The 16031-nt window shown below is 40.7% G+C and overlaps 1 protein-coding gene across 1 annotated transcript in view; it reads left to right on the forward strand.

Moving 5' to 3' along the window:
* The window catches only part of Myo1e (myosin IE), a 188536-nt gene that overhangs the window by 145391 nt on the left and 27114 nt on the right, over positions 1 to 16031 (forward strand). The window contains exons 19-22 of the mRNA XM_047538322.1: positions 5907 to 6051; positions 9556 to 9670; positions 9885 to 10054; positions 10448 to 10593. Coding sequence (XP_047394278.1) covers positions 5907 to 6051; positions 9556 to 9670; positions 9885 to 10054; positions 10448 to 10593 — 576 coding nt within the window. The remainder of the gene's footprint in view (positions 1 to 5906; positions 6052 to 9555; positions 9671 to 9884; positions 10055 to 10447; positions 10594 to 16031) is intronic.

The following is a 16031-nucleotide window of genomic DNA, read 5'->3' on the forward strand; positions in this document are numbered from 1 at the left end:
GAAAAGTCTGTCCAAGTCCTTTGCCCATTTTCTTTAGGACTTTTTGTCTGTTTATTGGTGAGTTGTAATAGAATATTTTTTAACCATTACTCTTTGCAGAATCCATCAGTAGCCATCAGTGTTCAGTAGTCTGTTCATGAATTCAGCCAAAGTTCATGAATTCTTGATAATTATGACATAGGCATGACTGAGGTCTAACTTGACAAGCAAGTTAACAGTATGAAAACAACTGTAGGAAAATATTTAACCTACTTTGGAAGTAAGCTTAAAGTATTTAACTTCAAAATTTTTGTACAATTCATGTTAGATTTAAACCTATTTTTATATTTTCCTTGGTCTATTAGACAGGACCTTATACTTAAAAGGTTCTTATTTTATGTTGCTTGTTTTTGAAAAGGATAAAGTTGAATGTCCTTAAAATATGATGTCTTTCTAACTTCTCTAGTGATTCTGTGGTGGTCTACTATTCTACAGATATTTAATTTCCTTTAACAAATAGGGAAGTAAGACAAAAAAGGAGATGTAATCCAAATTTAGCCTTTTAATCAGAAAACAATTACATCTTCCTGATATATGATACACAGGCAGGATGTAAGGATTTTTTAAAATTCAAATTTAGCGTAACAAAGAAATTGTAGGCTAGAAAGGAGCTCTAACATGGTCTTTTAAGTCTACTACTTCTAGTAAGTTCTAATAAGAGAGTTCTTCTAGATAGAACTTTCAGAAGTTCTTCCTTAGGCCATAAGACTAGGGCAACTGACCCCAGTTGGGGTCTTTATGAAAGGGCTGATCATTCCATATAATAAAGTTCCATTACCTCAGTTCCCACACATCCAGGTTTCCTGATAATTTTAGGAATGGGTTAGACCAGGAATAAAATTCACCCTCTGGGAAGTGATATTGGCCAAATTATATTGGTATACTGTGTGCATGTACAAACACATAACAAGAAATCCTGTCATTATGCATAACTACATGCAAAAAAAAAAAAAAATCACCCTCTCTGTTTTCTGAAGTAAAGTGCCAATATACCAATAGTATAAGTAAGACTGTATGAAAGAAGTAATTAGGGAGTTGAGAAAAATTAATTTATAGAGATTTTTATATCACTCAGCATCACTCATTTGCTAAGGAATAACTTACATGTTAGTTATAAGACTTAAGTCTTCCTTAAATTGTTCAGAAACACTAGAGTAGCATTTCTCATCTGTAGCTGGATGACTTTTATTGAAGGAGGCTGTCCTGTGTATTGTAGGATGTTGTGCTGACTTTTCAGCCTCTACCCACCAGATGCCAATAGTTCGGCCCCCTTCCTATTGTGACAACCCAAAGTATATTCAGACCTTGCTTGATATTCCCAATGGGCACAGCATTTTTATAAACTATAGGAAAGAATGATTGAAAAAGCATTTCCTCTATCTTCTCCTAATTCAGAAAGGTCTGACTTCAGTAGTTTTAATTTTATAAATGTTAAATCTTCTAATATATGTCATATACTTAAACTCTCTATTTGACACTTGGAAGTTCTCTCACTATAGTTAAAAACTGAAAGACCTCCTTCTTTCCATTTTATTAAAAAAAAGAACCAAAAAAAAAAAAAAAAAAAAAAGAAAGAAAGAAAGAAAACAAACCAACCTGACTTCTACACGCAAGTCTAGAAGTTTTGTAGTCTTGGGAGAATAGGAGGTTCATCTTCTGCTTTTAGGAATGCCCTGGATCTTAGTTGTCTAAGGGACCCTGAGCAAACTATGTGACTTGTTTGCAGTAGCTTCTTAAGTGAGCCTCTCTCAAGTGCCATACACACTACTTTGTGGTGTTCCTCACAATCAGTAGCATTTGGTAAAAACTGTTGTGTCCCTCGTGTTGAGGAATTTTCATTCATGTGATCCTATTCTTGGATGCTTCCATTCTTTGCACTCCTGCATGCTTTCAGAAGAGACAAATAGCCCTGTCTTATAAAAAGCAGGATTTTTAAAAAATATTTTGTTTTAGTTGTAGGCGGACACAATACCTTAATTTTATTTATATGTGGTGCTGAGATCAAACCCAGGGCCTCACACATGCTAGGCAAGTGCTCTACCACTGTACTACAACCCCAGCCCCAAAAAACAGAATCTTTTATTGCTGTCATACTTCTCTTAGTTTGAGAATACTGGGAGGGGAATCAAAATAATGTTTGAAAGACCATTTGCTTTTCAATAAAAAAAAAAAGTTTATTTCCAGTCTCCCACAACAGTATTATAAAGCTACTTTTAAGTGGTCCACTAAAAATTGACTTGAAGTTCAGAAATGTCAGTGACAGGGAATATTTCTCTAGAGACAACACTGTTTTCCGTAAGGAGTATGGAATCCTAATCATGCAGAATTCATTTAGAGGTGACCACAATTTTCTCAGCCAGTGAGGCCCTGCAAGTGAATGAACTATTTCATATCTCTGTTTTCTCCAAGGCCGAAACAAAAGGCTTCATTTATAATTTTACTTTCTAGGTGTCTACAGGAAATAAAGCCAAAGGAAAAGGATCTATTACTACCCAGCACAACTATCTACATCATATATATTATCCAACCCTGCCTAGAAAGAAAGCCCACAGGCCTAAATAGAGCAGTGTTTCCAACACTACCTAGGGTGCAAGGTAGCTTAGAAATTAGTTGGATGTTTAGAGTGTGTTCTTTTTTTCTCCTTGGGAAAATCCTTTATTTTTATCAAGACTATCCTTCTTAACTGAGTGTAAGACAGTAAAGTTCGAAAGATGCCTTAATTCCCCCATCAGTTGGCCATGTGCTCTTGAAGTCAATTCTGCACTGCTTTGAGTAGTAGAAAGAACACTTCACGGGCTGGGGAGATAGCTCAGCTGGTAGAGTGCTTGCCTCGCAAGCATAAGGCCCTGAGTTCGATCCCCAGTACCGCAAAAAAAGAACACTTCACCACCTTCCCACCTGAACTTTCACACCTTTAGAAAGTGTTTAAAAAACAGTTAGGAATAGCTGTCACATTAAGTCTTGGCATGGGAATATACCTTTAAATTCTTCAGAAAATACCTCTTTGAGCTAGGCAGTATATATTCCTTACTGTAGGTGGAAAAATAATCCTAAATATTGTTTCTGTCCCATAGGAAGAAAAATGTTGTAGAAATACAAGAAACTTGCAAAGGTGATCTTATATACAATTTCTGCTTCCTCACAAGCATCCTTCCCTTGACCTTGAAACAGTCCCTTAGAATGTGGGGTTGTTGAAAAGGCATGCATTGTCAGGAAAGGCATTTTGTACTGTGGACTAGTGAAAAGAAAGAATAGGAAGGTGTGGATGGTAGACAGCTGCCTACTGGTGCCAGGATTCTTGTGTCCTTGCTCTAGGGCCAGCAACTAGAGGTCACCGGACTCTGTGCTGTATTTCTTTTGAGAAGGCAACATTGAATCAGTGACCCGAGGGATAACAAAAAAACCTACCAGTCTAAGAGCAGCATAGAGAATTCCAGGCAGAGAGAACAGCCAGCTCAAAGGCCTTCAGAGAAAACATGGGCATATTTGAGTTTTAAACTGAGAATGCCTGATCAAGGAGTATAAACCGTTACCACCATCTCTCCAAAATTATCACAGGTATAGGTTAGGTAGTGTGACTATTACCTTGTGTGACCACCAATCCTGCCACTCTGTCCTGGAGTTAAAGATAGTGAACCGGGTGGAGATATTGTGCCAGAATTATGCCTTGCTCTCCCCATGGAAACCAAAGGGTTAGGGTAAGGATGCCTCAAGCTTCATGAAAACACAGGAAGCATCAGGCCTTCTCCCACGTGTTCTGAAGACCCTCGCCCACCACTGGAGACCTTGTCAGAATGAGGTAGAAAATGTCTGCAGAGTTCTTTACTATAAAAGAGACCACATAAGAGAAACCCAATATTATTTTTATAGGGAAAGAAAGGTGAGTTGCTATAGAGATACCTATTGGCAGTTATACATATAAATATATGTATATTTATATTTGTATAAATATATAAATATATATTTATTATATTTATATAATATATTTATATATTATATTTATATGATTTGTTTACTTATATAATTTATATATATATATAAACTTTTGATTAGGTCAAGCCAGGCAAAATTGCCCTCTTAGACATTTGTCATCTTGAGGTTGAGTCTTTTCTTTCTTGCGCCTACCCTTCCTGAACTCTTCCCCCTCATCCATTTAGATTGCCAGTTCCTTCCTACCTTTTTATAACTCTTTGAATCTCATTTAAAAAGGTTCTGCTCTCAGTCATTTCTGTGTGGCTTAATTTGTTGAATCAACATCATTATACCAAATATGAAGTTTATTCATGCTAATGCATAACTTCAACTAGGCATTTTTACTTTTAAGCTTTTTATCTCTAATTAGGAAACAGGAGGATTTACTTCTCCAGGAAATTAAGATATCATCAGACAATATTAGGGGGAGGCTCTTAGTGGAAGCAGTGTGGGCTCTTAGAATCTCCTTACTCCCAACTAGCTAGCTCCCTTCAAGCCCTAGACCCTGAAGGCAGGGCCGGTCTTTTCCAGTTTCCCTTCTCCTTTGGTTGCCACAAGTCAGTTAAAATTTGTTAGTAGTTTCTGGAAACAAAAGGGACCGTGGTTCTTTCAAGGCCTGGTAGCACTCCTCTGAAGTTTCCTTCTGTATTTTGCATCCTATAACTTACTTCTCTCTCCTCAGTTATGTCAACCTTTAACATAATAGTAATGTTTCTAACATAGGCACGTGTAGTATATTGTATAATCTTAAAAGAAATATTTACATATAAACCAGTCAGTGGCTTATTTGAAGTGGCATGATTGAAGATTCAATGCTAAATAGCTAAGTAGCCTTGGAAAAATGCCTCTTTGCCTCTTCCTTCTACTCAGCAAAAGGGAAAATAACTAGATCAGTTTTCTATAAGATTAAAATGAGATCAAGCATCTAAAGCACAAATCATAGCATCTGATGCAGAGAAAGCAGGCTTTGTGTGCTAACCATTCATGTTAGTTTTTACTGCTATGTGCCCGTCATTGCTTAGGTGCTACCTGGACACCCTGGCCACACAGATGGCACATCCACTCATGGGGCTGTCGTTCTCATGGGGGAAGCACATGACAATGAGGTCAACACAAACAGTAATATAATTATGCATGATGGTACGTGGTCTGAAAGAAAACTGCTGTTTGCTATCAGGGAAAATAATAGGGGAGTAATTTTTGATTAGGTGGCCCAAGAAGGCCTCTCTGAGTGTCCCTGAAGCTGTGTCACCCTGAGTAGGAGAAACCAGCCAAGTGAGGAGTTAGGAGAACAGCACAGCTTGTGGAGGGGACAGCATGGTCAAAGGCTCTGGGGGAGGGAAAGTTTAGTGTGTGTGAAGAAGAGGCTGTGCTTGGAAGGAACATAGTGAGTCAAGAGCAGAGTAGAAGAGATGAGATTGGAGATGACCAAGATCAGGTCATTTTGGCCCTATGACTCAGGATGCACAGAACGTCCAGGCCGAAATTTGATACATAGTAGTTGTAACAGTTGCTTATAGGGAGCTTTATAAAGTTCTTTGCATTAATTGTTAAGTGCTCTGAAGTCAGGAGAGATTAGTATTGAGAAAATACCATTCATTTTTGCCTGAAGAGTGTCACAAGTGACCTTCAGCAGGGCTATTTGTAGACAGTGGTAAAGGGAATGCTGATTTTCATCAGGATGTTAACATGGAAACCGTGGGATAGGGAGAGTGTGGAGGAAGCTCTTTAATGGGCATCTCAGGCTTGAGATCATCAAGGTCCATCCCTGCAGCTCTGAGTGGAAGTGAGTGGGTTCCCAGTACCTGGATGACAGCAGGACTCTTGCTGCCTCACCCCCCACAGAGCCCCGGTGGTCCAACCTGAGTCTGATCTCTTCCTGCCTGTCCTCGCAGGTATGCCATTCTGACCAAAGCCACCTGGCCTGTGTGGAGAGGAGATGAAAAGCAAGGCGTCCTCCACTTGCTGCAGTCCGTCAACATGGACAGCGACCAGTTCCAGCTGGGGAGGAGTAAAGTGTTCATCAAAGCCCCTGAGTCTGTGAGTACCAAGCACCTCTGCGGGCACAGCCACCGTGGGGCTGGCTGCTCTTCCTCATCCTTCAATTCATGCCTCAGTTGTCATCTCACAGAAACCTCACTCTCATCCCAATCCAAGTGGGTCATTTCCCACACTGCCACCAGCTTCTAGCTATCACAGCTCCACTCACTGCCTTCAGAGCACTTAGCGTGTGTAAAGAGGTGTCTCCACAGAAGGGCTTCTCTTCTCACTGGCTGTTGCTCTCCCCTGCTAGGTGATAATCCTTTCAGGGCAGGGACTCTGTTTTGTTCACCATTATGCAGACAGAAAGTGCCCCATAGTCATTCATAGTGTTTAAACTGAAAAGAGACTTCTTTGAAAGTCACAAAGGAGGCTTAGTCAATTTTGCAACTTCCTCTGGGTGACAAACAGGCCAGTTAAACAGACTCAAATTCCTCCTGGAGGGTGGAATGGAGGCCAGGGTGGGAATTCCCAGGATTGTACTTGGAAGACCATGAGGGAGCTGGGGAAGGACTTTGAGGAGAAGGGATAGGAGGAGAAATCTCTGGGTCTCTGGAATATGAATACTCACCAGTAATGCATTCAAACATGCATTTTGTAGTTCATAAATTTCACAGTCCTCGTTGGACTAATTTAGGGAAACTTCTTTATGTTTCCTGATGAAGATATGATCACTGTGAGTCTGGTGAATGTCCATAGGAAGTTCTGCATTTGAGCAGAAATCCAGCAAAGCCCCTTGTAGTTCTGCCCTAGTAGCTCTGGAGCTGTGGAATAGAGACATTGCTTTTTAAGGTGGAAAAATGACTGAACTGAGGTTCAACATCATCATTTCTTGAGGTTCCTGAAATTATCACAAGACTCCATTTCAAGAGTCAGTGGTGAACTTGGCAAAATTAGTCATCAGACCAGGGGGAAATAATATGGGAACTTGCAGTGTTGGTAGAAATGGAAACACTTGACTTCAGGCAAATCCTGGCCTCTCAGTGGGTTTCCTTCTCACCGACCACTGTTCTGCCTGCCCTGTGGGATGGGCCTGAGGCTCAGAACGATAATGGCTGTAGCTGAATGGCTTTGTGAACCAAAGATCATTAAGTACATAAGTGGCACACATCGATAGAACTGGTTTATGAAAAGTTTGTGGTAGCATTTTTCTACTTTTGAGTTATTTGTAGCCTCACAGCAATTTCATTTCCAAATATAAAATGAAAATGTTGTGTCATACGCCATTAAGCAACCCACAGAACAGTTCCTGTTCTTTCTAAAATGGGATGGAGTGATTTGTCAGTACAATGCAGAGTTCTCTGTTTCATACCGCTTTTACTTTTCTACTTGCTAAATTTTCATATATAATTAAAACGACCTCAATATTTTTCATATATTTTTATTCTGATTCAGTTGAGCTTTGGGAATTCATATCTAAAACCAAGATTTATTTTTGGTTTTTCTATTCCTTGCCTTCCTCTGAGATGCTTCACTGCCATCACTGCACTATCTTTCCCCACCTTTTCACGCATGCGTGTGAGTACACACACACACACACACACACACACACACACATACATCACCCTCCCCTTCCCCAACCTCCTCAATCCACATCTAGCCTTGACTTGCAAATGCTTTTACAAAAGTCTGCCTTGTGCATGAGGATCACAAGTTCAAAGCCAGCCTCAGCAACTTAGCAAGGTCCTAAGTAACTTAGTAAGACCCTGAAACAAAATAGAAACATCAAAAGGGCTAGGGATGTGGCTGAGTGGTTATGCACTCCTGGGTTCACGCCTATTACCAAAAACTATATAGAAAAAAAAATCTGCTTTGTGGTTTTGCTTTAACTTCCATAGTAAATGTGCTGAACACATAAAATAACCTATTTAGCTCTAAAAATGACATTAAATATCAACACCAAAGTGGTTTTTGTTGTTATTGTTGTTATATGTGACTATGGTTTTGGCTTTTCTCTCTCTTTAATCTTAAACTTGCCTGATTTCTAAATCCCCTAGTCTTTTGGGAACAAAACTTAAAATCGAGTTAATCTCTATAGGAGTTGGAAATTATTTGCTGCCTAATTTTTTCTCTGAGTCACAAGTATATTCTCTTTGACACTCATAGTTAGTTCTGGGAAATAAGAAGGAAACAAGACTCAGAAACCCAAAAAAACAGATTAAAAAAATCAACACATATTACAGGCGACCACAGGGCTCAGATTTTAAATATTCTGTCCAGTTGGTAAACCATGTATTCCATATTGGGTTAGAAATGTGCTCCCAGGCCTATGGCATGTAGCACTGAAGGCTGTGGAGTTAAGCAACCCCTTCCTTGGTATGTGCAGTTGGAGATGTTATTTCTACACAGCTGGGGCTCTGAGAAGAAGTTCAGTGACAGGACTAGGGCTCCTAATATAGACCCAGATAAACAGAGACAACAAGTTCAGCCCTGCTGTTCAAACCAACTTAACTTGTTTACTTCTGGAACACTTTTGCAATGACTATTCATTATCTATACTTTGGGTTTCTAGCAGTCCTTTTTAAATTTTTTTTCTAGAGAATCATCTAAACCACTTCCAAGGCAGATGAGAAAATTTCTCACTATTTTACAAATTGATCAAATGCAGGTTTACTAAGTAAGACTTGTATGTCTGGATAAGGAGGAGAATGGCAGAGTCTGAAAGACCTTGGTTTGCTTTCCAGCCCTACCCAATCTCGGTTCCATAATCTTATCTGCCAAATGGAGATACGTGATTCACAAAGTTGTTGAGGTATTGAATACAATAACTACATAAAGGGTCTAGGATGATTCTTAACCATAGTGGACACTCAGCACACTCTACTTATTTGTTGTATTCTGAAGTCTGGTTGAGTGCAACACAACAGTCAGTATTGTTAAGTAGCTAGACTCTCCAGACCTGCCAGAATCTGATTTAGGCCCTAAACAATGCCAGCCCTTCTTAGTGAACCCAAGTTCCAACTAGAGCGTCTGAGTTGGGCTCTAGTAACTGAGGTTCTTATCCTCTGCCCCAGTGACTCCTTGGAGAATCCTGTGAGGCAGGAAGTCTAGACCTCTGTGGAACTGAAAGTAGGGCAGCCATCTTCCCACAGCAGTACAAGTCTGCTCTGGCAGAAGCTAGAAAATTCTATTTTGAGGCTGTACACAGCACCCAACAACAACAGCAGCCTCTGCCAGCAGCCTCTGCCAACTACCTACTATCCTCTGTGGATCAAGGTGAGGAATAAGTCACAGAGACTCTGAGCAAAGAAGGGCAGAGACCATAATAACACACTCAGATTCAGCCATTTCCCATTGCTTTTATTAAAAGAAAAAAAATCTGTAGGTAAAGAATTTATCATTACCATAAACAACTTGCCATAGAGATCATTTTACATATTTGCTTATAAGTTTGAGAAGCTGCTTCTCATATATTTCCTTGACTACACTGAAATAACAACATCAACAAAGGATGATGCTCAGATTTTGTGGATTGGCTCACATTTGCTTTCTCTACATTTACAGTTATTTCTTCTAGAAGAGATGAGAGAGAGAAAGTACGATGGGTATGCTCGAGTGATACAGAAATCATGGCGTAAATTCGTGGCCCGGAAGAAATATGTCCAAATGAGAGAAGAAGGTATTTTAGTCATTTTGTTTCCTCTGTTTAACAAATCTCAAGTAGATTTGAGCTTAAATGAAATTACAAGTTCCACTTTATTTGGCATAGAATGTTGTGTGCTAAATATCTTGCATCATTCATGATTTCTTCGTATATTTACACTCTTAAATATCTTCCTCCTTTTTCTGACTGACTGATTCTTCTTTCTTCTCCACCTTCTTGGGAATGCTAGCTTCAGACCTATTGTTGAACAAGAAGGAGCGAAGAAGAAACAGTATTAACCGGAACTTCATTGGGGATTACATTGGGATGGAGGAGCACCCAGAACTCCAGCAATTTGTGGGCAAGAGGGAGAAGATTGACTTTGCTGACACGGTCACCAAGTATGACAGGAGGTTCAAGGTACATGCTGTCACCACCTGTGAGAGTTGCCAACAGATAAAAGTAACTTGTGATTTTGCTGTTCTGATAAAGCACAGCGTCCACTAGAGATTTTGTTGTTGTTTTTGTACCGGGTGTTGAACTCAGAGATGCTCTACCACCGAGCTACATCCCCAGCCCTTTATAATTTTTCTTTTGAGGCGGATCTCGCTCAGTGCGGAGGCCCGCATTTTCATATATGCTGGCTCTTCCCTCTCAGGGGCCTGTTAGGTGGTGAGTGGAATGACCCTCCCAGTAACAGTGAAGATTTGCTGCCCAAGGCAGCTTCCCTCTATCCTGGTAACTGACTTGTTGTGTAAACGGTTGTCACTTGGATCACATCTGTCTACCACCTTAAAGTTCCTTTCCTTACAGGGAGTAAAGCGAGACCTGCTTCTCACTCCAAAATGCATGTACTTAATCGGACGAGAAAAGGTCAAACAGGGCCCAGACAAAGGCCTTGTGAAGGAAGTCCTGAAGCGGAGAATCGAGATGGAGAGGATCTTATCAGTGTCCCTCAGGTGAGTGGGGAAGGGGAGAGACAGGACTGCCCTCTCTGTCCTCAGTATCTGTGTCTGCTGCTCCAAATGCAGGCAGGAGAAAGGCCAACAGGGCTGGCTCCCCAGTTGCCAAGATCATTAAGAAAATGGAAGTTTCCTTCCATTCAAAGAAGACCTGAACTTTAGTCTCAGGGACTCCTGATAGGATAAGAATATGATACCAAGACAAAGTGGCTTTCGGATTAGCTCCTCTAATCAAGGAAAACTCAGAGCATGTGTTCCTGTGGCATTTTAGAAATAAACCTAGTATATGGAACAAATTAGAGGACAGTTGCTCTTACTGAAGTGGACCCAAGTGTTCAGTGGTTCACCAGCCCTCCCACCCATTTTCAAAACTTGACCCAGGTACCATCAAAGGCAGAGCAGAGGTTTCCTGGAGCAGAAGATTCTTTGGGCCTTCCATAGATTATTCTGCATAACCAGTAACCTGAGAGTCTTTCCCACATGCTCTCATTGGCTGCAGGCTCACTGGCATTTGGAAGCAGTGGCTGCTCCTGCAAGTCCTCAGTTAGGGCCCTTCCTTTTCCTGCTGACACTCTAGCTTTGTTGTGGCATTGGGGCATCTGTGTGTGAGAAGATCTCCCCATGTCCCCCATGCCCTGAACTCCTTGACTGGCTTCCCTCTAATGAGAAGAAATGGTGCCAATCCCCGAGGAGTGAGAAGAGAGGAGGAATAGGCCACGCTGAGCTACTGCCTTCGTCAGCAGAAGTGTATTAAAGTAGTGATGTTCTGATCACTTGTGAACGTGTGTAACTGGAATCAGGGCACCTCTCTAAACTCACTGCACCCAGAAGACCAACCTACTGTGCTCAGGAAAAGGCAGGCTTTCAGAAGTGGTCAGTCATCTGGTCTGCGAGGCTGGAAATCCAATGTGACCCTCTAAAGCAGGTTTCCATTGTCCTTTCTTGCCTTGTCTCTGTGGTCCGATTCTATCTGTTCCTAATGTTGCTGGATAAGGGACTAGGCAGTGCAGCGAGTTTGCATTTAAAGCATATGAACTCAGTATGACATTCTGAGCAGATGAGACCACCACTATCCTGCTTACAGCCCCACCTCAGGTAGGTCTCAGTGTCATGGGTCTCAAGGACAATCTCTGGATGCTGCCTGGGTTTCCCTGAACCTACTGTTCACTGGCTGGGTCGCAAACTGCTGACCACACCCTTCCTGACTAGCCGGGCCCTGAGGCTGCCCTTGGGTTTCCAAGGAACCCAACCGGAAGCTGTTGCTTCATTTTCTTTCCTCCCTGTCCGCCTCCCCAGATTGCACGTGTCCTGCTGTACCTGAATGAGCTGGGTTGACTGAACAGTGCAGTGTATGCTTGACAGTAGCTATAGCTAAAAGCCAGGGGAATCACACCTCTATGCCACATGTAGCTGTTATTCTGAAAGTGATTATTGTTCTTTCTATTGTTATTGCCCAGGTCTGTCTTCAGTTCATCAGACCACTGGAGGAATGCTCATGATGGCCCTGATAAGAAATAATTCTAATGTAGCTACATTTCTCTCAAGCACATTAACACTATCCTTTGATCAAGTCCTTCAGGTTTATCAAACACATTACTTGCTCTCATAGATTGTTCTGATTTTTTTTTTTTTCCCTTCTCCCACAGCCCCCAGAGACACAATGTCTCATGATACAACCAGCTTATTTTTCTTGGTCCTCTTTAGTATTCATGGTCTATAAGGCCATTCATTTCCATGTGGCTTTTCCTTTGTAGAGGATGGAATCAAATGAGGTACTTAGGTAGCCTAAAAGTTTTTCTGGTTCTAAGACAAAAAAAAAAAAAAAAAAAAAAAAAGCCCGAGTGATTTTTAACTTGTAATGTCTGCAAATTGCAGTTACTGTGTCTCACACTTACCAAGACTAACTTTGGCCTCTCATTTCCTTCATTCATTGAATCAGGCCAATAATCAGAAACCAGTGGAGGAATGCAACCAGATGGAAGGTGGTGTTTGCCTAATGAAACCTAAAGTAGAAATCAACTATGGTACTAGGCTACCTAACATGGGTATGGGTGTAGGTGTGGGCGTATGTGCGGATGTGTCTCAAAACACTTCAGTGCTGGCATTGCGAGAGAATTTAACAGTTGTCTAGTTAATTCAGGAAAAGAGTTGCAACATCTGTATGTGTTTTCAAGAATGTATGAGACCCACTAGTTAACTGTTGGCTGGATTGATAATCCCCTTATGATCTCCTTCAGTAAGACTATCAAAGTGTCCCACAAGCTTGATCTTTAAGCTACCTCTAACTCTTATAAACATAATTAATGTTAGTGCAAAGTGGGTTCACAACCCCCTATTCAGTCAAACAAGTTGTTCAAAAACAATCAAGAGGCACTTTGGGAAATGTGAGCTGGAATGAAATTTTTTTTTTTTTTTTTTTTTGGTGGAGTACCAGGGATTGAACTCAGGGGCACTTGGTCACTGAGCCACATCCCCAGCCCTATTTTGTATTTTATTTAGAGACAAGGTCTCACCAAGTTGCTTATTACCTTGCTTTTGCTGAGGTTGGCTTTAAACTCAAAATCCTCCTGCCTCAGCCTCCTGAGCCACTGGGATTACAGCATGTGCCCAGCTGGAATGAATATTTGATATGAAGGATTTGTTGTTCATTTTTTAAGGTGTGGTAAGAGTATAGTACTTACTTTTATATAAAAAGATTTTATCTTTTAATGATACATACTGAAATATTTGAGGACAAAAACAATACATTGTATGTACTTTGCTTTAAATAACCTAGTTTATATGTGGAATTGTTGAGAGAATGGAGATGTAGATAAATAGAATCATATATGGATCAATAATTGCTAAAAACGGTGGCATATGTCAGTTTATTCTACTCTTCTACTTTCTTATATAGAATTTTCCAAATATATATATAGTAGACATTAAATGTTAAAGAGTCTACTTTTTTAAAATAAATCCACTGACATTTTTTAAAGTTTTCATTTGCAAGGAAAATATAGGATCACAGCAGGCAGAAATAGGGCCAATAGCTTAAAGAAAGATGAAGACTAAAGTTGCTTAAAGGGATGCCAAGTTACTTTGAATAGGAAAAATTCTCATATAAATAAAAATTAGACCAGAACAGTAATGCTTCATTGGATACTGGGCAAGAATATTAGAAGGTGGCTCACCAGCTCTGAGTTGAGACATTCTATTTCTGAGGCTCAGGTTTCTGCTGGTAGAAGGCCAGTATCAGATTTTGAAGGATCCTTCAAGAACTACGTTTTGCACTGGGCATGGTTCCAATAACAGGAGGTTTAGGCAGAAGGATCACAAGTTGGAGGCCAGCCTGGGCAACTTAAAGAGAGCCTGTCTCAAAATAAAAAGGACTGGGGATGTAGCTCAGTGGTAGAATATTTGCCTAGCATATGCAAGGCCCTTGGTTCAATCCCCAATGCTTCAGAAATAAATAAGCAGGAAGGTATCTGTCCAAGCACTGACCTGGTCTTGCTCTTATTTGAAAAACAGTGTGCTGGAAGAGTGATTGCAAGGTGTAATGACCCATGTTCTTGACTCTACTATGGTAGCATTGAGGTTGGTGCCATGGAATCTCATATTTGGGATTCTCACTGCCAGGGCTTCTAATAATTCCTCATCATTCCAGTAACTGACCACCAGAGGCTGAGACCAAAAGCTCTGTGGCTACCTGTCTGGGTCAAAAGATTTTCCAATACTTACATGTAATTGGATAAGCCACCTATAAGAGGGTGCTTTGCATAGGCTCCAGCTTCCTGGTCACAAGGTTCTTGCCTAGAATGCTCCATTGCCTAGATTCTCTCAACTTTCTAGCAATAAGAACAGCCCGTGCCACTACCTGTTCTGCTGAGCCTAAACATTACTGAAATCTTGACTTGCTACAGCCTGTACTTTTGGGAACATGAACGTTGTCAACAATGTCGGACTGAACACAAACCTTGTGTGGAGCCCTTGGATTCCTTCTGAGGTGTGGATGAGACCCAGGACAGCCTGAAGCAGGTCCCTTCTGTTCTGGAAAGAGAAACAGAAACCAAAGTACCCCACAGAGCATAGATATTCCTGGGGAGAAAGGAGAGGAGTGGGCCTTTTACTAGGTGGTCAGGTGATGCTTCTCCAAGTCAGCCACAAAGTGTTGAGGCCTGTTGCACATACAGGCTTACTCAGACAAGTTAAGAAGGATCTAAATTTGGTGAAACTGGCTTCTCTGAGTAGTAAAATTCTGAGCAAGCTGCTGCTGCTACTTCTTCTTCTTCTTTTTGCCGATATTTCTTCCAGTTTACAAAAGGCACATTTACTTTATGATCAAGAAGACCTTAAAGGCTTAAATAAAGACAGGGTTGTCCTCGGAAATTGCCTTTTAAGCTTTAAAAAACAAGACAAACTCCTTTAAGACTTTACTCACTGTTTTGTAACTAACACTTTTGTGAATATGTAATGGTTAAGAGATTAAAAGATTTTCTTGTGTTGTCAGCAATTCAATAAGCCACAACGATGGGGAATAAAAAAACAAGGCAGAAGCAAACCAGAGACTAGTAGGGAATTTTTCAACACAGAGACAACATCAAACATCTGTAAGGAATTGTAGCTTGTGCATATGAATAAGACAGGGGTGATGTCCAAAGATAAGTCTGATTTTTTAGAATAAATAAACCTTAAACCTTTATTTCCAGATCCAGGAGCATGGGCTGAATAGAGGGGAATGAGTTGAAACTGGCCTGGGTGAAGATGGGTTCAGTAACTCTTCAGCCCAGTCACTGAAGGGAGGGGTTCTCGAATTTGATGGTTGGAGTCCAAGTGTCCAAACACATTTCTTTTCCAGACTCATGCTTATTGACCTTGAAGTCTTGGTCTGCTTGCTGTTTGTCGATATTGCAATGAAACTCCTTATATGTCTGAACACATTAAACCTCTCAAGGTTACTTGTCTTGTCCTCTTTTACCCTGTTGAACAATCACCATCTTGCTCAAAGTACCACAGGAAATCAGACATGTCCAGATGTGTCAGAGTACTTTGAGTCACGCAGTGAAAGCAAGAGGGAGTTTATTCCTCACCTCACAGGCCAAAAGACAGTGCTTTTTCGTTTTGCTCTTTTCCATGCAATGGGTTTGCTATCTAATGCAACAGTCTTACTATACCTGAGCTAGGATACTTGGATTTTATTTCATTAATTCCAGATGACTAGAGAGAGCTCTTTGGGCCAGCTTTTACTTGTCTTTTGAGTTGTAATTGAAGTGATAAAGACAATTCCAGAGTTTATCTAACCAGAAACAGGAGGATGGTAGTAGTTTTGTAGCAGTAGTTCTGAAGCACATTACTCCCACTTTGTGGGAAAGATTCTAATTCCTAGTTTTGGGAATATCTGTGAATAAAAGAGGTAGGTGTAAATAGTGAGCTCTTCCACCATACCCATTCACATA

Source organism: Sciurus carolinensis, chromosome 2 (genome assembly GCF_902686445.1).
Source record: "Sciurus carolinensis chromosome 2, mSciCar1.2, whole genome shotgun sequence".
NCBI classification, from domain to species: Eukaryota; Metazoa; Chordata; class Mammalia; order Rodentia; family Sciuridae; genus Sciurus; species Sciurus carolinensis.